General features: G+C 41.9%; 1 protein-coding gene across 1 annotated transcript in view; it reads right to left on the reverse strand.

Moving 5' to 3' along the window:
* AFF3 (AF4/FMR2 family member 3) overlaps positions 1 to 22693 on the reverse strand; it is a 523317-nt gene that overhangs the window by 10671 nt on the left and 489953 nt on the right. The window contains exons 18-23 of the mRNA XM_032420156.1: positions 13769 to 13832; positions 11406 to 11542; positions 5989 to 6060; positions 4065 to 4158; positions 1362 to 1411; positions 985 to 1208 (exon numbers count right to left, since the gene is read on the reverse strand). Of these exons, the coding sequence (XP_032276047.1) occupies positions 985 to 1208; positions 1362 to 1411; positions 4065 to 4158; positions 5989 to 6060; positions 11406 to 11542; positions 13769 to 13832 (641 nt within the window). The remainder of the gene's footprint in view (positions 1 to 984; positions 1209 to 1361; positions 1412 to 4064; positions 4159 to 5988; positions 6061 to 11405; positions 11543 to 13768; positions 13833 to 22693) is intronic.

Genomic DNA, 22693 nt, shown 5'->3' on the forward strand with positions numbered 1-22693 from the left:
ATATGGACAATGATTTATATGAAGATATTTATCATAACATTATTTTTAATAGTAGAAAAAATTGGAAGTGACATATGTCCAATAAGAAGGGAATGGTTTTGAGAGATCATGATACTTTATGACTACATAAGCACTATTATGACAGTCTTCTAGAAGCATCATAAAAGATGTTTTTGAACAAGTTGGTGACATGGGAGAATGCCTGATACAATGTTAAATGGAAACAGACAGTATATAAGACTGCATATGGACTGCAATCTTATTTTGGTAAGAATCATGCATATTTGGAGAAGACTAGAAGAAACTTCAGTAGAATGTTAACAGTAATTATTTCTTGGTGATAAGATTACTGATAATTAAAAAATGTTTTTCTCTGTAGTTTTCCACATTTTACAAATTTAGCCACAGTAGACATGTGCTTGTCTTATAATCTGTGAAAACAAAAACCTTATTTAAAGAGAATAGAACTTACTGCTACCTAGAAAACACTCTCTTCTCAGGGGTAAGTAGCTATCACTTAAGTAGCATGGAACATTCATCCTCATTAATCAATCCACCAATTCATTCATTCAATGTTTCAGCTCCCCAGCTGTGTTCTCAGCACTGTGTGGGTCTTGGGAACACTAAGCTGAACAGAAGGTTACCCCTACCTTCAAGGAGCTCACCGTCTCAAGGGAAAACCATACGCGCGCGTGCGCGCGTGTGTCCTAATATAGGTATCTACATCATTTCTATGTATCTGTTTCCTATCTCCATCTCCACCTCCACCTCCACCTTCATCTTTAATCACCAACAGTCAAGATTAAGGTCGGTCAAGGCAGAGGAGGCCGTGCGTGAGGTCAGGAGAAGTTTCACACAATAGGTGACAACTTCTATTATGTCTTCTCTGGTACATGATGAAAACTTGCTCGATGATGTCCAGGGTCAGGCTGGCTCCCTGAGCTGTGGAGGAAGCACACACACGCTCCCTGGCAGCACACACACCTCTGTTTTCCTTGGCCAGGTTGTCTGCCATCTCCCAGTAGTCGTAGCTGTGGAGAATGCTGTTGGTGATGCTGACGTGATTGGCTGCCATCTGGTGGATGCGCTGTGGGATGCTGACGATGGTTGAAGGGGACAGGGCGTTGGCATTGGAGAGGCTCCCCTGAGATCCCACGGAGCTGGTCGGGGAGGGGTTGGGAGACATGGGGGATGGGGTTCCAGTGCTCCTGGAAGGGGAGGGCGTAGAAAAACACAAGAGTGGGGAGGTTGGTACCAGGTGAGGTAGAACAGCCCCCCAGGGTACTGTAAGCAAAGTAGCACATGGCCCAGCATCATGCAGCCTCTCATTTATCACCTTTACTTTGGAGAAATGAACTTACTTTCCACTGGCTCCCCATGGAGATGGGGCTTGGGCAGCTTTAGATGAATTCTGCAGGAAAATAAAAATGTTGACAGTGAGTACCATCTGTTTAAGTTTAAAGAGCTGACAGTAACATGTTCTCAGGTGCCCGTTGAAAGAAGTAATGGCAGAAACTGCAGATAAAATGAAGACTCACAGAAACTGGATCTGGGAAGTTAAAATTACTAGGCTACTGGTTTCTTTTCTGGACGCTAGTGGGGGGCAGTTGCATGGCCTGCTGGATTTCACGGTGGGCTAAAATGGAGAACTCAACCCCACAGCCTGGGTTTTCATGCACCAAATTCTATGTACCAAATTAAATCATAATCCTGAGGGTCTGTTGAATCCTAAACCAGCCTAAATTTTTTCAACTAGCTTAATTTTCCTGAAAAGGAAAAAACAGCAGGAGTTCCCCCCCCCCACCCCTTGCCCACCACACCCACTGAGAACACCTTATATTTAAATGTAGGGCATATCTGCAGAAACCACTGACATACATTTAATGCCTGAACATATATGAGACACCAAATTATATTGTTTTGCCTTATGAAGCTTAAAAGTATTTCTCTTAAAGGAAATTGCTGTTGAATTTTTCTAAAAGAACAGATTACAATATACGTCCTTAACAGAGTATTCAAAAACCGATTTATCTGAATTATTTTGATTTAGGATGTTATGTTACATGAGCCAGCTGTTTGCATCAGGCATTGAAAAGGAGTCCTGCCTGTGGGAAGGGAAGTTGCTAAATGTACAGACAGATTTCCTTTCTGAAAGCCTGATCATGTGTTCTTGCACATAAGTCTAGGGGACTAGTAAGGAAAAAAATGGTCTTTATGATACTGACGTGAATTTTCGAAAACAGCCTGAGCCTGGTTACCCAGAGACAAGGTGTTTCTTTTGGTTAAAAAGGACTTTAGGAAGTGGTGAGTGATTTTTAGCTCTTAGTGGAGGTGTTACCAAAATGGTAAGACATGGCCCAACAGGTGGCAATTCTGCAACTGCCTTCAGACTTCTTCTATTACCAGGAAGCTCTGTGACTGTAAAAACATACGTGGGGACCAAGTCTTTTTTCAGAGGCAGCTCTGTATCGATAAAACACATTCTTTATGGACAAATTATCATCGCCACCTGAAGCTTTCATAATCCCTGAACTTTTTTTTTAAAGATTTTCTTCCTTTTCTTTCTTTTTCTTTCTTTCTTTCTTCCTTCCTTCCTTCCTTTCTTTCTTTCTTTTTCTTTCTTTCTTTCTTCTTTCTTTCTTTTCTTTCTTTCTTTTCTTTTCTTTTCTTTCATTTCTCTCTCTCTTTCTTTCTTTTTCTTTCAAGAGTGAGGGGAGAGGGAGAGAGAGAATCCTAAGCAGGCTCTGCTCCCAGGACAGAGCCCAATGTGGGGCCCAATTCCACGACCCTGAGATTATGACCTGAGCTGAAATCAAGAGTCAGACACTCAACTGACTGAGCCACCCAGGCTCCCCCATAATCTCTGAACTTCAAGTAGCATTTAAATGGCTTTTAATTAAGGGTAACTACCAATAACCCCTGGAGGGGAAACTGATGTTTAAGTTGTGTTCTTTGTCCATTCTGTACATATTCATAGATGGCATACACACGCTAAGAACTTTTTGTATCCCTTAAAAGTTCTGTTGTAACCTCTGTGACTTACAGAGTTCAGATTCCTTTTTTATTCAAGCATTTTTTTTTTACTCTAATAATGCTCTTCAGTATTAGCTTTTAGATTCTGACATTTTGGAAACGACCTCTCTTGACCTTAGGCCCCCAAAGTAAAGGAATAGGCTTAGTGTCTGTTCTTGTCATTATGACACAGAATGGTCTTTGTGTCAAAACAGTTCTCTCCTTGCCTTAGTACCTGGTTACTCTACATGCATGACCAGGAAGCAGGTGGTATGCTGGACACAGCCCATGGAACCTCCAAGATAGCCTGGTCAGCAGAGATGATCTCTAAGAAGTGGATGTTGGGGATTAAAGGATCTAAATGATGGTGTGTATCTGACAAAGGGTTGGTGGAGGTGGAAATGGCATGAATTTCTTGTTTCTATAGACAAATGGACAGCAAAGAGGCCTAGAAATCCCAAATGCATTATAACTTCATGTCCGCTTCACAAGCACAGCAGAGAAGGCTTTTTTTTTTCCCATTCCCCCAGTGAAAATGATTTCATTTCCTGAGATACGTAGTTAACCTGGCTTCCAATTCTACCCTTATATTTACCCAATGCCATTGTCCTAGTGCCTCTGAGTTCCAATGAACCATTTCTTATCATTTAAAACAACACCCTTATTAAAAATTAAATGAGCTACTGGAGGGAGCTACGAGGAAGTTCTAAGTAGTTACTTCTGAGAGGAAGAAGCTGTAAGTGAACATGAGGAATTTGTTAGCTATAAAGAGGAATTTCCTAGGACACTGGAGTGGGTAATTGGATCTTCTTTCTCTTGAGGCCATGAAAGTACTTGGACACGAGGCAGGGGGATAAATTAGACGGGTTGTCAAGGCCATTCTCTGAGCTTTGAACACCATGAGTATGTCATAAAGGGGGTTACTGTTGATATCAGAGCGTTCCTGTATCCCCCCCCCCCCCCCCCCCGGAAAACCTAGGCTCCTGGAAAATGCCCTTGACCGGGAGACCACTGGATACAAGCAACAATGTTGCCCACTAGCCAGACAATACCTTGAAATAGTCGATAAGTGCTTTTGAATACTTCACAGCGTGGTCCCTTTTGAGTCGAAACATCCGCCAGTACAGGAGAGCCAGGCAGCGGTAACTGCGGCGGAAAGAGAGAAATGGGCCCTGGGAGCATGAGTGTGTCCTCTGCCAGCAAGACCACACAAAACTCTTGTTGTTCTAAGGCACCCCATATTTATGTCACGATTACATATCTGAAATATTGCTATACTTACGTTTATGTCTGTTAAGTATCTGACCTTCCTTGTCTTCAAAAGATCTAATTCAAAATTTCAAGTAGTTACTCCGTAAATATATTTACCACTAGATCCTAGCTTTATGGCTTCTTCTTGGGGCTAAGGGACAGGCCATTTTCTTCTTCCGCCACTAGAGGGCAGTCTCTCTCCATGGGAGGAGTGAGGGAGCGCTAGCACACAGCTTTCACCGCGACTGGGTGAATCTCGGGCCAGAGCCACCTTCCTTCCTGACGCCCCCCTGGCGCCCGGGACCTCGGCAGCGATGGCTTTGCTGAAACAATAGCCCTTCACCTGTTCGTATTCCTTTCACTTTGAAACTACCTTACTGGACTGGAAGTAGTTCAAATAAAGTAACAGGTACGAATGTCATATAAATAAGAACTCAGTGCTGAGAGTAGTTATCATTATTGTTTTATATTTATTATTTACGTATTAGTTTTCTATCTTATATAATATGAAGTATTAATCATCATTAATTTGTTAATCCTAGTATGGAACTTTGCATTTGAAAAGAGCACAGAAAGCCTTTCCTGAGACATACCCTCTTTTCCTTGGTGCTTTTTTTTTTTGAAACGAGGGAGGTCATTTTTTTTTAAAGATTATTTATTTATTTGAGAGAGAGAGTGAGAGACAGAGATAGCTAGAGAGAGCACTAGTGGGGAGGACAGGGAGAAGCGGTTCTCCGCTGAACAAGGAGCCCGATGTGGGGCTCAATCCCAGGACCCGGGGATCATGACCTGAGCCGAAGGCAGCAGCTTAACCGACTGAGCCACCCAGGCGCCCTGGTGCTTTTCACTCATAATTATTTGCTAACTCAGATCTGGTGCCAACAAGCTGGAATGCCAACATACCATGTACAATTTACTAGTCTCTTCTGAGCACATCAAACTGCAGATGATGTAATACTACCTGAGGACCCTCTCTTTTGTGTATGCTGCTCTTATTTTTTTTTTGAGACTTGATTCTCCGCCTTGCAGATCAGGTTCTAGAGTAGAGTATGAACCACTAGAGAGCAGAAAATGTTGGATTTCTATAGATAGGTGTCCTGTGATTTGGGAGAATGGGATGAGGTGTCCCAAGGAGATGTAATGGGGAAAATTATTATACCCACATAATCAGTACCACTGTAATCATTACAGATACAGAAAAGATCTATTACATGTTGGTGAACATCTTAAAAGAAGTGCTTCTATTATCACAGTGTAGTGAACTGCTCCTTAGATTGGAGTGTTGAGAACTTCAGCCCATCATCTTGATTCAGTCATACTAATCCCAAATGTAAATAGACAAATGGATTATTTTGATTGTGTCTAAAGTGTTAAACACAAGAGAAATGACATTTGGCACAATTCACATTCAAATTATTAAAACACAGACCTACCTGATTTTAAAGTCGGGCATGCATGTGTGCGCGTGCACACACACACACACACACACACACAGAGAAACAATTATCCTTGTGTAATGGACCTGTTAATTCTTAATCACTGTGAATTCACATCATGCATGGTATAGCAGCAAGAAATGGTGTGGGCTCTCCCTGGTCACCACTAGAACTGCATTTGATTTTGCAGGTCAGAAGGCACTAGAAAAACATGTGTTTCAGCACCTGGTTTGCCAATGAACATATACAAGGCTGAGGAAGCTTTTTTAAGCTGGTATCATGCACTCACCATAATGCAGCCAATTGTTTGTCCTCTGGTGTGGCATTGGGGCCTGAATGGGTTTTTAGTCTCATAGCATACCTAGGGGGAAAAAAAAAAAAGAGAAACCAAAGAAATTTAAAAAAAAGCTTTCTTATTAACAATAGAACATCTTTTATGATTGAATTTCTCTTTGCCCAATACTTAGTTTTTCATAGCACTTGCTGTTCTTTCCCACTTTCTTTCCTTCCTTTTTCCTTCCTTCCTTCCTTCCTTCCTTCCTCTCTCTTTCTTTCCTTCCTTCCTTTTTATTTAGAGAGGGAGGGGGGAGGGGGAGAGGGAGAGAGAGAGACAATCTCAAGCAGACTCCCGGCTGAGCACGGAGCCTGACATGGGGCTTGATCTCACGACCCTGAGGTCATGACCTGAGCTGAAATCAAGACTCGGATGCCCAACTGAGCCATCCAGGTGCCTCATCTGTTAATTCTTTCTTTTTATTTTTAATTTTTTAAATTTAAAAATTTATTTTTTTATTAACATATAATGTATTATTTGTTTCAGGGTGTTAATTTTTCTTAAAAGCTAGCTGATGTTTGCCCCATTTTCCCTAAGCATTATACTACTACGACAACTAGAACAAAATGACTTTTATGACCGTCTAGCTACTTTCTGCTCCTTAACAATACAAGTTCAAATGCTACAGATGGTTGAGAGTGATACCAGTTCAAGCATTATCCAGGTATATGGTGACACATCCATTTTTACTAATTTGGATTCATGGCTGAGTGGCTGACAAGATGGAGTGAAGTTCAATCCTTCTAAACCAGTCTCCAGGAAAATGTTCTACTCCTTGTACTCAAATGAATGCTTGGATTTACCCCTTCTTCTTATTCTTACTTTGATGGCTGTATACATGTCCTAGGTGCACAACTAGTGGCTCTTATGAACTTCACTTAATCCCACTTACCTCTCTAAACTAAGGGGACAATGGCCATTCCATTCTCCCAATAATATACCAAGTTACTTGGCAGACTTTTTGAGAGAGCTTAGACAGTAGTTGAATGGTCAGGAAGTCCTGGGTTCAAATCTGATTCAGCCTCAATTTTCTTATCGATAAAACAAGACTAATACTGCTGATCACATAGCACTGTTGTAAGGATAGTATTGGTAAAGATCATGGTAAATACTCAAGAAATGATACTGTTATCATATTAGCTCCACACCATGCAGATCTGTAGTCTCTTTGAATATATCTCCATGCACAGTTTTCCTAGTGGGTGCTCTGGGTATTTACAAATGCGTACGTGCCTTACTACAATTCACTGGTGTTAACATGTTCCACTTGGAGTGAAGCGTGGAGACTTTATTTCCATTTAGGTCTCTTTACTTTACTTACTTTTAAATAACATTGTCTTGAGTGTCAGCTGGTGGCATAATTTTTGTTTTAATCACTGAATACAGGATTTGTAAAACTCATGAGGAGGACAGTTTATCATACGAATCCATATCTCTGTTCTTCTGTTGTTCTTCCTTCCTTTCTGATGCTCCAAGATTCCTTCATTTGTCATCTCCTTTCAGTCTGAGGAACTTCCTTTGGCCAGTCTTTATAGGTTAAAAACAAATACTTCATTTTTCTTAGTTGGAGAATATTTTTATTTCCTCTTCATTCCTGTATAATGAAGTTTCACTGAATCTAAAATGCACAGTTTGACGGGTTTTTTTCTTTCAGCACTTGAAAAATGTCATGCCACTCTCTTCTTTCCTCCATGGTTTCAGATGAGAAGTCTGCTGTCATATTACCTCCCTGACAGGTAATGCGTCATTTCTCTCCTGCTATCTTCAGGACTTTTTGGTTGTTGTTTTTAGTTTCTGAAACATAGTTATGATGTGTCTTTGCATGCATTTCTTTGGGTTTATCCTGCTTGGGTTTTTCTCAGCTTCTTATACCTGTAGGTTTATATCTTTTGCCAAACTTGCAAGTTTCAGCCATTACTTCTTCAAATACTCTTTGAGTCCCACTTGCTTCCTCTCCCGAGACTCCAGTGATACACATGTTGGATCTTTTGTCACCGTGCTTGAGGCTCTATCCATTTTTTTTTTTTCAGTCTATTTTCTTTTTGTTGCACAGATTGGGTAAATTCTATTTTCTGTTCTCAACTTCACCGATTCTATTCTCTGTCATTTTATTGGGGAAGGTCTTCAAAAAGCCTTGACTGTCAGTTGACCTGGACCCTGTGAGCTGGGCCCGGGTGATTAGAGGCTCCTCACATCCTCCCTTGCTTTGAAATGTGGGTTCCACTTGCCTTTTCGGCTCCCAGAGGCTGCTCCAAGGGCACAGCCTTGAGATAGTGATATGGTATTGAGAACTATCTGCACAGTATACTTGGATGAACCCAGTTAAGGGCTCCATATAAACTTTAAGATTTGGTGGGCAAGTGCAGGGATCCATTCATCTTGTGGCCACCCAAGTAAGTTCTCTTAGCCTATTCAACCAACCTGGAGTGGTCTGCCCCTTTCTCCCTGTGTCTCCCTACCCCCCATGTACAGGGGGGTGGTTTCAGATTACACCCGGGAAGCTCCTGACAGGGTTATGCACCAACACATCTCTACTTTACTACTGAGCCCAACCAGTGAGATTTTTGTTTCTGTTATATTTTTCATTTCTGTAATTTACATTTGGTTCTTTTTAAAAAATAACATATTCTTAATCTCAGGAAACAAACTAAGGGTTGCTGGAGTGGTGGGGGGGGGGAGGGAGGGGGTGGCTGGGTGATAGACATTGGGGAGGGTATGTGCTATGGTGAGTGCTGTGAATTGTGTAAGACTGTTGAATCACAGACCTGTACCTCTGAAACAAATAATACATTATATGTTAAAAAAAAAAAAAAAGAAGAAGAAGATAGCAGGAGGGGAAGAATGAAGGGGGGGATATCAGAGGGGGAGACGAACCATGAGAGACTATGGACTCTGAAAAACAAACTGAGGGTTCTAGAGGGGAGGGGGCTGGGGGGATGGGTTAGCCTGGTGATGGGTATTAAAGAGAGCACGTTCTGCATGGAGCACTGGGTGTTATACGCAAACAATGAATCACGGAACACTACATCAAAAACTAATGATGTAATGTATGGTGACTAACATAATAAAACAATGAAAAAAAAACATATTTCTTTGCTGAGATTTTTGATTTTTTGTTTCTTTCAAGAGAATTTATCATTGTTTTTTGAAGCATTTTTATGATGGCTGTTTTAAAATCCCTGTCAGATAATTCCAACATCTGATTCATCTTGGTGATTGGTGTCAAATGGTTGTCTTTTCTCATTCCAGTTGTGATTTCTTGCTTCTTGGTATGATGAGTGAGCTTCTATTGTGTCTTGGACATTTGGCTCTTATGTTAGGAGACCCTGGGTCCTATCTAAATCTTTTCTTTTAAAAGGAAGTCACCCAGTTTAGGTTTAGCAGGCAGGTCCTGGCCTACTTCTGGGCTGTAGTTCCAATTACAATTTAATTTTTAGAGCCTTTGTGGTGCCATTTTGATTTGTGGTGTTTGGTGTCCCTTGGGGAGAAAGGAATTCTCTTGCCTATTGGGATATAGAGGGAATCCTGAGCTGGACACTTGTGGTGAGATCCCCCTTGCCAGTGCTCCCAGCCCCAAGTGTCTCTCGGTGGGGGAGAAGAGCCTTAAGCCTGGCAGGCAACATAGAGATGTAAGTGGTGAATTAATGCTATTTTCTAACTCAGAGAAGAAAACTTTCTCTTGTCTTAGTTTTCTGAGTAGTTTAAGGGATTCTATTCAGTCTGAATTATCTAGAAGATAGTGTTCTCCGTCATGCGACGATACTTGCATTAGTGAACACACCAGAGTCCTAACTCCGGTGCAGGGTAAGTGTAGCACATCCTCACCTCCAAGTGTATGTGACTGTCATCAGGCTTTTATTGTGGTGTGGATTTGTTTGCTTATTTGTTTTTTAAAATTTGAATGCCTGAAAGGGGGCCATATACACTCCAGTTCACCATAGGCTCTCTGACTTACTTATTTGTTCATTCAAATATTTATTGAGCATATATTATGTTCTAGGAACTGTTCTAGGGATTAGGGATACATCGATAAACAAATCAGAACCCCTCCCCCCCAATTCCCTGTGCTGGAGGCAATCGCACTCTAGGACACCTTACTTCTTTGTGCCCATCCAGTGTCACCATTTTCTTTCCTGCCTGTGGGTATCTGAGTCTGTGCCTTGCTCTGAGGAAGGACGGGGAGAATCTGGGATCTCTTAGAGTAATTTTAAGTATTTTACTATGGTGATTTCTTTCCTTCACTGACAAAAATAGCATACCATGTAAGAAAATAGAATGAGGAAATCACCAATACATTGATGTAGTAGAAATATTTTAATAAGAAAAATGACTGAACAGTGTTGACTTTCAAAACATCCTTAAGAGGTGCTTTTTGAAGATGATGTATTCTGATGCTGGGATGACAGGTTCAAAGGCTGGAAACTATTTACTGAAGGAAAGTGGTATAAAATACCAAGTTGTATCTTTGGGCCAAAGTGGATCAAAAAGGTTATAACCTAAGATGACTAGAAATCTTTCATCTGGAATGATGAGGTGTGCTAAAAAAATATCTAATCTTAGGTTGCAAAGAATTCCAGAATTAGAAAAGTCTCTTAAAGTTCGTTTTGGGGAAGGATAATTTCACATATGGGTATTAAATATTATCCCAAGCAGTTGAACTAACTAGAGACATAAACTATATGACAAGGTTCTCAGTACAGTTCATGGATGAGATTCCCTTAAGGGTTCATTAAAAAGACATTAAAGATGTGTCTTTCTGGGTCTCCATGATGGAAGACAAGAGTCTCCCATCCAACCCCTTGTGGTGCCCCTGTTAGAAACCCTGCTTCTGCTCATATTACATGTCTCAACCCAGGTGAGGGATGGTGTTCCCATTCAGGTCTAAGACTAAAACAACATCAGCAACCCCTGAGACAGCATATCATAGGAGGGATTTCCTTTCTGACAATACCCCCTGAATCTTCTTTCCTCTCATCAAATACTCCTGAATCATTTACTGATGGAGTTAGGATTTTTATTATACTAACCTGAATCCGATTTACAAAAAAAAAGGCAGCATAAAGGTGAAATTAGTTCAAAATCTGCCACTTCCCAGCCGGGTGAGGTAGGCATGTCACATTTCACTTGGGCTCAGGGCTCAGCCTGCTTTCTGCAGCAATCAGGGGTTAGAGGAACTCTCCTGCTCACTCACAAAGACAGCAAAGGAGGCAGGGTGTGTGAAAGTGCCTTGCAAAATCTTATATTCCTCTTTGTGAGGATGAACATTAGTTCTTGGTAGCTGATGGAGCAGGCTGGCATTCTTTTCTCTGTATTCAGAGTACCGACATACATTCCTCACCCCCTCCACTTCCCCAACAAGACACGGTGCTTACCTGATGAGCTCTACTGTTTCCGAATACATCGTATAAGGAGATTTGGATTCCATTGGGCCTTGTTCCATGGCGTTTCCACACTCAATAAATGACAAAGCTGCTTCAGCATAGTTCAAAGCCTTTCCAAACTTTTCCACCTGATCAACAGAGTTAATACAGTGTCTTCCTTAAGTACAGTTTTTTTTTAAACGGCATTGTCACATAGTCTATACACTTTATTTGAGAAACCTGACTGTAAGTTCCAAAATCCTGTGAATGAAGCCGAGAGAAGAAAGAAATAGGATGCTTCCTTCTCTAGTTATTTTCGCAAATTGCTACTGGTTCAGGGTAAATGAGTGAATGGTTACAGACAGAAATGTCCCAAATCCATACAACAGCTGCCAGTCAGAATTGGTCAGAACTACACGGTTGCTCTAATTTCTCTTTCTTTCTAACCCCTAATTGCTGGGCAACTTCCCTCCTTGTCCCTCCATGCTATGCCAAATAAAAAATGACTTGGGGGGATTATCTCAAGTTGTCTAAATGTATGTTAATTTCCCACGTCAGTGAGGATAACCGGGAATCAGCGTCATATTCTTCGGTTCTCATAAATCTGAACTTACACGTCAAGTTCCTACTTCCACATATTGTTACTCTCTGTGGTAATTACATATTCTAAATTCAGATTGTATAATCTTCCCAGTTTTCACATATTCATTCATCAACCCAAACAGAATTACACAAATACTCTACTAATCTAGGTCTTGCCTCTAAAAACAATTCTCATTCATAATGGATACCGTAGAAAGCACCAATGGAGAGCAAAACTCTCCCTCCTTGGCAAATCAAGGTTTTAAACAGCTTATAAGCCTAACAGGCCATAGAGAAATATTTCTTGGCAGCGCTTTCAGACTAAGGAGGTCCTTTCATTCAACAAGTATTTTTTATAGCACCCAGTTCTGTGCAGCGTGCACTTGATACACAAAAGCTCCTTCTAGGAACCCAGAATATATTTGAGGAGAGAAAACGTGTACCCACGGTATAGTTCAAAGTGCAGGGCAGTCTGTGATTAACTGACAAAATGCAAAGCCAAGAGTCCAATGCAAAGAGATGGTAAGAAGTGAGGAAGTCAGGGGGTTCAGAGAGGCTGGGGGGACTTCAAGGGGGAGACCTGAAAATGAGAGTAGGAAGGCAGTATGACTTGGCTGGGTTTGGGGAGGAAGCGGAAGGTGTGAGGAGTTGTGAGTGTGTGTGTGAGGCTCTGCAGCTGCAGGGGCCCGCTGGCTGGCATGAGTGAGGTGTGCTCAGCGGCCAGGGGGGCATCAGTCTGGCTGGAGCAGCATGTTGATAGGAAAGGAACAATCTTGGTAAACCTTGGGTGATTCGGGCAGAAAATTTCATTCTGCTTTAACATTTGGTGCCCTTCTCCAATAGTGACCACGCATCAGCTTCTTCAGGTGACCAGAACTCTCCATCAGACTGTGGGGTTGTGAGGACAAGAACTGGACCTTCCACTCCCTCGTCTATTTTCTGATAACTCTGCTTATTTCCCCTGCACACCCGTGTACCTAGGCGGAGAGCTTCATACAAATAAATGTTTGATGGGCAACATTACTGGGAGAAGGGTACGCTTCTGGTTTCAGCATCTTCAGCACTGGAATAATACCCTAAAGGACATTCGAAATGCCCTAATGCCAGTTAGGAATGCTGGAGGGGAACAGAACTGGAATTACTAGGTCAGAAGGAGTCTCTTTGGAGGAGACCCTAAGATGGAACAACCATGTGATCTCTCAGAAAAAAACAGAAGTTTTTTATTTCTTGCCTGGAGGAGTCAAGCTTTCCAAAACAGGAGATTATCCAAGTAAGAAAAGTTATTTTTTTTTTTGAAAACATCAAATCATGGTGACTTTAGGGTCTTATGTGCAGCATAATAGTTTCTGTGTTGTACAGTTTCACAGGAACTATTAATTTTGGCAGATACATAGGCAGAACAGGAGTCTTTTTGAAAAGGAATTTGATCCTGGGACCAAGCCAAGGGTTGGCCAGGCTAACAAGAAAGAAAAATGCAAACCTAGATTTTTTTTTTTTTTTTTAAAGGAACAAAATACTGCCACCCACTGACTCCATTGCCTCTAGTTACTATTCAAACCTTAGAACTAAATTGAAATATTCATTTATCCGGGACTTTCTCCCAGTCAGACATTATTGGTTGAAGTCATAATTTATTGGGCTATGAGCACTTGATTATATAAACATTTCTCCATTTAACAGACCCAGCCATCCTTGTAATAGATTTTATAATTACCCCAGCTATATTGCCCCAATGATGAAGCTGCAGTACAAACATAATTTGGAAGAACATATCTGGAAGGAAAGGGTCTTACCATTGCATCTGCTTTATGTTTCATCCGTTTAGCTTCTTGCATAAAATAATCTGCACTGCGTGGCCTACAGGAGAGAATATTAAATGTCATTATTGTGTAAGCGCAAGATCTTTTGAAAATATTCTTCCCTTTTACTCAAACTTGAATCACAATTTTCAAAGTCTGTTTAATATGGAATCAAGCATTTTTGCATTCTCAAATTACTGCATATATGTGAAATATCACAATTCCTTTTCTCTTAAATTAGCTATTCAAAACACACTCAATATATGCAGATAGTCTACATTTACAGTGATTTTAACATGGTTCCCCAGTGCCTAATTTGTGAATCAGATTTCTTATTGCATGGTTAAGAAAACAAGTAAAAAAATCTTATTTTACACGATATTTGTATACAACAATCCCTTTTTAATGTAAAGATCATAAATATACCTCATAATAACTGTATGATATGTATTGGCAAGTACGTTTATGTATTCTTATGAAAGTACCTGTCATTTATATGCATAAATGGCACCTACAGCTGTATGTATCTATATATAATTATTTTAGGGCTTCACAGTGAAACATGAAAAGAGGTAATACTGTATCATTATATTCTAGTTGTAATGAAGTTAATTGTAAAGTGATGTCTACCTTGTAACAATGCAAACGTGGCATATATTCTCCAGAGTTCTGATTAGCTGGCTGGTAAACATTAACAGCAGACATGTGCATTATTAAAGCAATAACCCTGGCCAGCAGTAACTCTGCTGGGGGAGGAAGGTAATTCATATGGAGACTGATCTGAGTGTGTGTAATGACCCCAAGTTATGCTAAGCTACTCATCAGACAGTACCTTTAAATGCTTAGTCTGATAGATTTTTAAAAATCTGCATACTCTAGGTACCATCAGCATAAGCTTTTTTACATTATGGGTCTTTATATAATCAATAAACTTGACCTATTCCTGAATATCCAATATAAGCCAGGACTCCCCAAATGAGAGGTAAGATGTAAATAGTGATATTAATCACAGACTGACTCACCTATTGTTATATGCTTATTCTGAACTCTCTTCTTTCAGATTCTAATGGGTCTTTTCCCTTACTGCAATATTAGGTGGTCAGAGCATCCTTTTATCCAAAGAGGTCAAAATGCTTGGAAACACCATGCATACTATGACTATGACATCACAATCCCAAAAGTTTATCCTCATCTTAATCGTTTTAATCAATCAAACAAAAAACAAACCATGATCATAATAATTAGTTTCAAGTACAAATTACGGAGGCGAGAAAAGGACCTTGGTTTTCTTTTACTTCCCCATAAAATATTGTATTACTGTGGTAATGTGCTGAGAATATTTAACTTTTCCAACAAAGAAATAAGGAACAGAGTTGCAGAATTTCCTGTCTCTGGCTCATCATCCCTCTATCATTCTTCTTGCCACTCAGGCCTGAAACCTTTCCTTCATCTCGGGGGGGGGTCTCTGTGGTGGGGGGGCCTGAGGTGTCCTTCATAGGAAGGCCCTGCTCCTACTGGCTCTGTTTCTCTAGTTCATCTCCTAGATGTTCACACTTCTTCCATTTGAATGGGTTTTAGTTGCTTTTACGTGTGCTTTTCCCTTGTCCACACATTGACCTTTGAACACATACTGAATACTGGTCTTAGATTTCAATTCTGGCAATTTACATTTTTGTTGCTACTGTCCTTGTTTTTTAACGGCCTTTGTTTCAGAGCAGTTTTAGGCTTACAGCAAAATTAAATGGAAAGTATAGAGAGTTGTCATATACCTCCTGCCTCTTTCCCACCAGCCTCCCTCACCTTCCTTAACATCCCCCACCAGAGAGGCACATTTGTTACAACTGATGAACCTACACTGGCACGTCATTATCACCCAAAGTCCACAGTTACATTAGGGCTCACTCTTGGTGTTGTACATTCTGTGGGGTTTAACAAATGTATAATGACATTTATCCACCATTATAGGTTCATAGAGAATAGCTGCACTGTCCTTAGATTCCTCTCCATTATTTTTTGTTGTCTTTTTGCTGAATGCCCCAGCATAGAAGACCAGACCCTTATCTCCAGGCCAGACCCAGACCTAACTTCTGAGCTTCAGATGAGTTCCCAGAGCCTATCTACTCAGGAGAGGAGTTCCAGTATCTTCATCCATTCCTCTTCCCTGTTATCAGATGCTGTGAGCGTATCCTCCTTGTAAATATCCTTCCTTTCCTTAGTGACCACATCCACTACCCAGGCCTAGGCTTTCATTACCTCTCCTGGCCTCTAGTTTCACTCCCCTCCAACCTATCCTGAGCTTGAACCCTTGACCAGTGTTTGTAAAACATGGCTTTCATTACGTCACCATCCTACTCACAGACCTAAAATCAATCCCCAGATTCCACGGGATCAAATCTCAGTTCAGGCCCCCAAAGATCTTGCCTAACCCCTGGAACTGTACCAGTTACTCATGAAGGCCCTCAACCACAGCCATGGGTGGCTTCCTCACTGTGTCGTTCACATGCCATCTCTGTCTTAGAACTGCTCTGCTCCCCCTTCTCCTCTTACCTGGAACACTCTGCTCACTGCGTGCACATTCACTGAGTGCCTTCTATGAGTTACCTCTCCCCCAAATTCTTACGCTGTGAGGTGTTCTTGGTAACTTGGTCCACGCTCATCTCTGTCCTTCCTGAATGCCCCTTCTTGTTTACACCACACTTTTAGGCATTTAATTACCTCCTGAGCTACAGGGCTAGTCTTTGCACTTGGGCAGCTCTGTAGCTGGTACATTTTTCAGCAGGGAATATGCTGTGGACATCTTTGATCTTCCACACCCTATAGTTTTAGGCACATGGGAGAAGTTACATGAATCCCTCCTGAATAGCACTGAATTCATTTTGAGCTTAGAAGAGAGTGGTGGCTTCTGATGGGGTGCAGCATCACAGCCAATATGCCAGAGAACGTCTCCATGGCAACTTGAAATTCTCCACATCATTATCTGCTCCACACTCTAGTATATGAGTTTGGTCAATTTTTTTCTTGCCCGGTTTTCTAGACCTTGTCACTAATAGATGATCATTTCAAATGCATTTTATTTTCATGAAAGGATTCTCTTGGCAATAAGCTATGGCATCTTAGTTTTAACCAGCCTTCTAAGTTACCCTTAGGGATGGCGGCATCTCCTAATTCCTCATATATGTTCCTTCATCAACACTGTTTTCATCTGCAGCCTATGAATGTATTTTTTAGACGTGATACGGAGGCTGAGTCACAAACTCTCACAATAGTGTACGTGGATAAGTAACACATCTAATTTTCTGACTGTATCATAGCAGTTGACACTAACCTGAGATGCTGGAAAAAAATGTACCATCGGAGGCCATTTACAAACACATTAGTTAGAATTCTCATCTTCGCATGTAACGGAGCGCTCACCACACCGAGTCACTGAAGATTGCCTGATGACTGGCTCACTTTCTCCTTTCAGGTATTTCCAGTGCCATGCTCCTAGACCAGAACATTATGGAGGCAGTGGGGCCAATGGGATGCCACCGAACACTGTCCAGCTGTGCAGTGGACGCATACATCACGAAGGCATCACTCTGACGTCAGGGTACAAGTCAGGAGGAAGGTAGAACTGTGGTCACCACTGGGGCACTTACAGACTATAACTTGGCCCAGGTACTACAATAAAATCTAATTATTTCAGTGTTCAAACAGATTTGTGATCTAAGCTTCTTTTTTTTAACATGAAAAGCCTAGAGTTTTCGTTTTTCATTTAGATAACATTCCTTGTACTGTTTTTTCACAGTGATGGTATTTTATGATGATACATCAATAAACCTAATGAAAGGTCAATTAAACATCATACATGTAACTAACTGTGTATCTTGGGCTCTTCAGAAATGGGGCTTGCGAGTGATCCTTTTAAAAGCCAAGGCTTAGCCATGTATATCTTTGTTGTAAGAGCTCTCTGCAACAAAAAAGAAATCTCAACACTTGATCCAAATAGAATGTTTTCTTTCTTCTCCTCACCCTCCCACTACCCCCACCTATAAACACACAGCTTTAGTTCTGAGCAGCAACAGGGTTTGAACTACCCCAATATTTCTTCTGGCAGAGGAGTATTAAAGCAACCTTGCTTTTTGTTCTGCTCCATGGCTGAGACCGAGTTGAATGGTCTCCCACAGAGAGGATGGCAGCCTTCTTTCTGTAATTCCTACCTCTGTGAAATGCACCCTCCTCCCCCCTAGCAGAGCCGCCTGTTTTGTGAAAACTGGCAGGGATGGGAGCTCAATGTGTCTGAACAAACAGGTTCCTTGGCACAGCAGAAAACTGGATAATTTTCTTAGGGAAGTTGAAGTCCAAATCAGACAAATAGGCAACTGCATACCAAATGAATTCATCATCCGATATCCTGTCAGCTTGTCATCTGATAAGCCCCATGGGTGTTACTGTGTCCCTCAGCTTTGAAGTACTTTCTTCACAAAGAAGGACACGTAAGAAGTTAGGTACAGGCACTCCCCCACTGCTTTCTGAAAGTTTGCGGTGTGCCACTTGGCTTTTACGAAAGACCCAGAATGGTTTTTGCTAATCTGGAGAGGATTTTCAAGCTTCCGAAAAAAGCCTTACTGTACTAATGTAGGTCTTTCTTCAAAGTGAAGTAGTGCAAGGCGAGCTCTCAGAGAGCCGGGATACTCCTCGCTTTACACAATTTTGGCTTACAAATGGTTTCATAGGAACGCTCTACCTTCAGATAGCGGGGGATCCTGCAATTCTTTTTAATCCACTAAAGTGAACACGACTGAGGAGGGGACTTCAGATGCAGGGACTCTGGCGGGCTGGTGTTGGCTTTATGAGTGCTTCTTGAGGGAAGCAGGTACACTGCATTTAAGCAGCAAGGTTTCAAATGCAGTTTTTGTTTCCATTAGCTTGATGCTGGCTGGGACCCCAGGGTCTCCAGAGCCTGGCTTCTCAGAAGCACAAGTGATCACTCATTGTGTCTCATACAGGCCATGGGCTCTTGCCCATGACTGCTTCTCTCCTGGTCATGCACAGAAAACAGCATGTTTTCCAGGATGCACAGGCTAAGTGTAGCAGGTTTTTGTCATTCAGTCAAAAGCAATTTTCTATTGAAATGGAAACTCATCACTTTGATTGTTGTTCTTCTCTGGGTGTGACATTTGAAATAAAATAATTTTACAGACTCTTAAAATGATCAGAGAACTAAGATTTCAATCAGGGAGGTCTGAAGGCATTGTCCTTCACTACTCCCCACCACCCCAAGTCTAGCCTTTTTCTTTCTCTGTCTCTCTGTTTCAGTTAGAACAAAATAACTTGGCTGAGAGACCAGGATCTCATAAAGGAGAAAATTCCATATGAAGAACATAAAGGTGTACTAATGGGGGGCACCTGGGTGGCTCAGTTGGTTGAGTGTCTGCCTTCAGCTCAGGTCATGTCCTCAGGGTCCTGGGATCGAGCCCCGCATCAGGCTCTCTGCTCAGTGGGGAGTCTGCTTCTCCCTCTCTATCTCCCTCTGTGCTCTCTCTCCCTCTCTCAAATGAATAAATAAAATCTTAAAAAAAAAAGGTGTACTAATGGTCTACCAGGTAAGGTGGGGAAGGGGGACCGTCAGGAGAAGAACAATGGCCACAGCAAGCCCTCTGTGGGAGTGCCTTGTCTCAGTGTACTATCACCTCCTCAAGGATTTCAATTGGTGTCCTCTGATGAAATCATGCCACAGAAGATCTGACCTTTTATGTACCGGACTCTTCCCATCCTCTATAAAATTAAATGCTTTTAGCTACAGATTGCTGAGCATAATTACATCACAAATGCCAAATCTTCTTCCTTCCCCACTGGCCACATTTCACACTCTATGGCCTTCAGCGGCACATGGTTGAGGGAGTCTTTTCTCAATGTCGGGAGGTGTAAGTAGCTGGGCTCCTGTTACTGGTGTCACGGGGACAGATGGACTGTTTGGTGGTTGTGATGAATGTGATGATCGTGACTGACTCTTCCTTGTGAAATATGGGCAGGAGACAGTACATCCTGTCTGCAGTGCTGGCACTCGGGATTCGCTGGCTTCCCAATGCAGCAATATGGCTGCTGGGAAAGGAGACTTGATTTCCCAGCCAAGAATTTCACCACTCAGCTCTGCTCAGGACTTCTGTACCAAGGCCTTCACGACACAGTTGTTCTCTCTCGATGTTCCTGGGCCAAGAACTCCCCTGTCACTAACTATGACACAAAGTAATTTGCAGCTCATGGCTTCGCACTAATAAGATCAGTTTCTAGGCTTTGGGTTGAATCAAATGCTGTCACTCATTGACATAAATTCTTACAGATTTTTTTTTAACAAAACTTGGCAATCACACCAGTGTCACCTTAAAACCATGGCTGTCAAGCAGTGGCTGTCGAGCATGGCTAAATGTCGGGGAGGAGGTGCAATCACACTGCCACCAATCCGAGCCTGCAAATTAGGCAGAACAAGCTGACCTGGATCACATTCTTAAGATAAGTGTTATTGCGTTCGGTTCCATCTGCATCCCAAAGACACAAACTGGTGCCTGTTTACTTGGTAAGTAACACAGGAAAAAGGGCTGAGAAGCTGGTGAATTTAAATTTACCTTCATGTAGATTCCTTATACTCTCGGGGGTGGGGGGGGGGGGGGGGGAACTGCTGGCATTACTCTCCTGGGAATGTTATTCTAATTCAGCTGTGTTCATTCAGCGCTTGATATTAAGTGCCCACTGAAGTCAGCTGTTGTCTGAATCGCATGTTTATTCAACCATTAACCAGTATTTATAATACAAAAGGATGAGTTTCCTTTTTTTTCTAGAAGCTACATGATGCGGCTTTAAAAATCAAATGACAGTGTGGCATCTGTTCATTTTTGGATCATTGTAACTGGATTTCTGTCAACTCTAAATTACTCCAGGGCGATTTCTCTAGCTTGCTCTTTCTTTCCCACTGGTGGCCTTTCTGGTTGTCTCACTGCTTGTTGACCCCTTCAGTGAGGAGAAATCAAGGAAAGTGACTGGAGCCAGGTCCTCGTCTGTCAACGAGGCTGCTGGGGGGGGGGGGGGGGCTGGTGCAGAACAGAGCGGAGCAGGCGAAGGTGGAAGTTCAGTGGTCCCAAGGCACTTTCCTGGGGAAGCCACCCATGTGCCTCCCTGCACCCTGAATTAATGACTGAGGGTTCATTAATTGCATATCTTAACTCCAGCCAATGTACCTGGCCCTTAGTAAGTACTCAGCACATACCAACTGGACCTGGGAGACATTCTGTACCAGTTTAGGTGACTTCCTAGCCCAGCCACCTCTTAAGGGACATGTATTTTTATTGTTTTAAGGAAGAGACAATGCCTAATTTTGCTTTTCAAGCTTCAAGGATCTTCCCAAGACTTTCTTAGTTCAGTGGTTGAGTGGCTGTTTGAGTTGCATGTTTATTTTACTTGTTATGGATTACAAATCAACTGGGACACATAGCAATTGGAACATGACATCTATCTCTCCATATGATGGGTATGTAAGAGTGCTTTTTTATTCTATTATATCTATATCCAGAAAAAGAGAAACACTTTTATTGTAGCTGTCAGCCAGAAAAATTATACATATTGCTAATGGGAAGAACGAACGATAACAACTTCTTCGTTGACACAGATAGTGAAAAAATTATATTAGCAATAGCCCCGGCAGATTGAGAAACATTTCCTCTTGTAAGCAGTCCAAGAAACTGCAGATCAAAATATGGCCATTTAGCTGTTGCTGTTTCTGACTTAGCTTTTTGGTCCATATACTAGAAAGCTCCTTATATGTACATTTTCCATATGTGTGTTTAATATAATTGTATTAATACATGTGATACCATTGTGTGTGTGTTCAAATATCATGCCCTTAACATCACCTGCTGGAAATGTTGGATGTTTTAAGCACCTTAGGGTCTAATGCACGCTGTGTTTGATCACGTTATTAGATTATGACTTCTGAATGCAAACTGCCATGTTACCATCAGACACAATTATAACCTCCCATTTTTACAAATGGTTAGAGCTCATGTGAACAGTTTATACCACCAAACCCTAATTACATGTGTACTTGACCAAGGGACTGTCCTCCTATTACATGCACCCACCCCGGGGATTAATTACCACTTCCCTCACTCGATGCTTAGGGCAGTGGAGAAGCCGAGGGAAGGGGAGGTGGTGAGGGCCAGGAAGAGAGTGTGCTGGGGCTGAGTGCAGCTGTAGCCGCCATGGGAAGAAGAGAAAAACAGTCGCCCTCCTGGGCCACCCTTAAACTTTCATAAATCCAATTATCTTGGAATGTGTTCCGTAAGTGGAACAAACCAAAAACGTGGATTTGGCTTTCAACTCCCCAATTCTGTGCCCTTAATTAGCTCACTAAAGTCCAAGTATAAATTGAGGACTACAACTTTGTATTCTCATTTCTCAAGAAGTCTACAGGGTGAATAAACAGAGTGTGTCTAGGCTCTGGGTAAAGTCGGGGCCAGAGAAGACGTTGGGTGGAAGATGAGGATGGAAGAGTCATCACCTCTGCACAGATGGTCATCCTCAGGAGATCTCATCTAACTGGGTCTTAGGAGAACCTCCAGGAGAGAGGTGTCATGACTATCATTTTTCCCGATAAGGAAGCTGGGACTCGAAGACATTCGGCACCCTTCACTTTTTCCAATTTTGGGTGGGGTTAGTGGTTTATAGTCTGTCCGTCAGCCAGAGTGTAAGCAATTAGAGGACAGGATGTCTCAGTGCTGCACACTGTTCCACCCCAGGATTTAATGTGGCGCCTCACACAGACATGAACTGGATGTGTGTTAAACAGTTAATGCTGAACACAGGATTCAAGCCAAACTCTCGCCCATATCTTCTGTCTTCCAGGCTTGTGCTTGACACATATTTTTTTTCCCTAAGAGCCTA

This window comes from Phoca vitulina, unplaced genomic scaffold (genome assembly GCF_004348235.1).
Source record: "Phoca vitulina isolate PV1807 unplaced genomic scaffold, GSC_HSeal_1.0 scaffold22, whole genome shotgun sequence".
NCBI classification, from domain to species: Eukaryota; Metazoa; Chordata; class Mammalia; order Carnivora; family Phocidae; genus Phoca; species Phoca vitulina.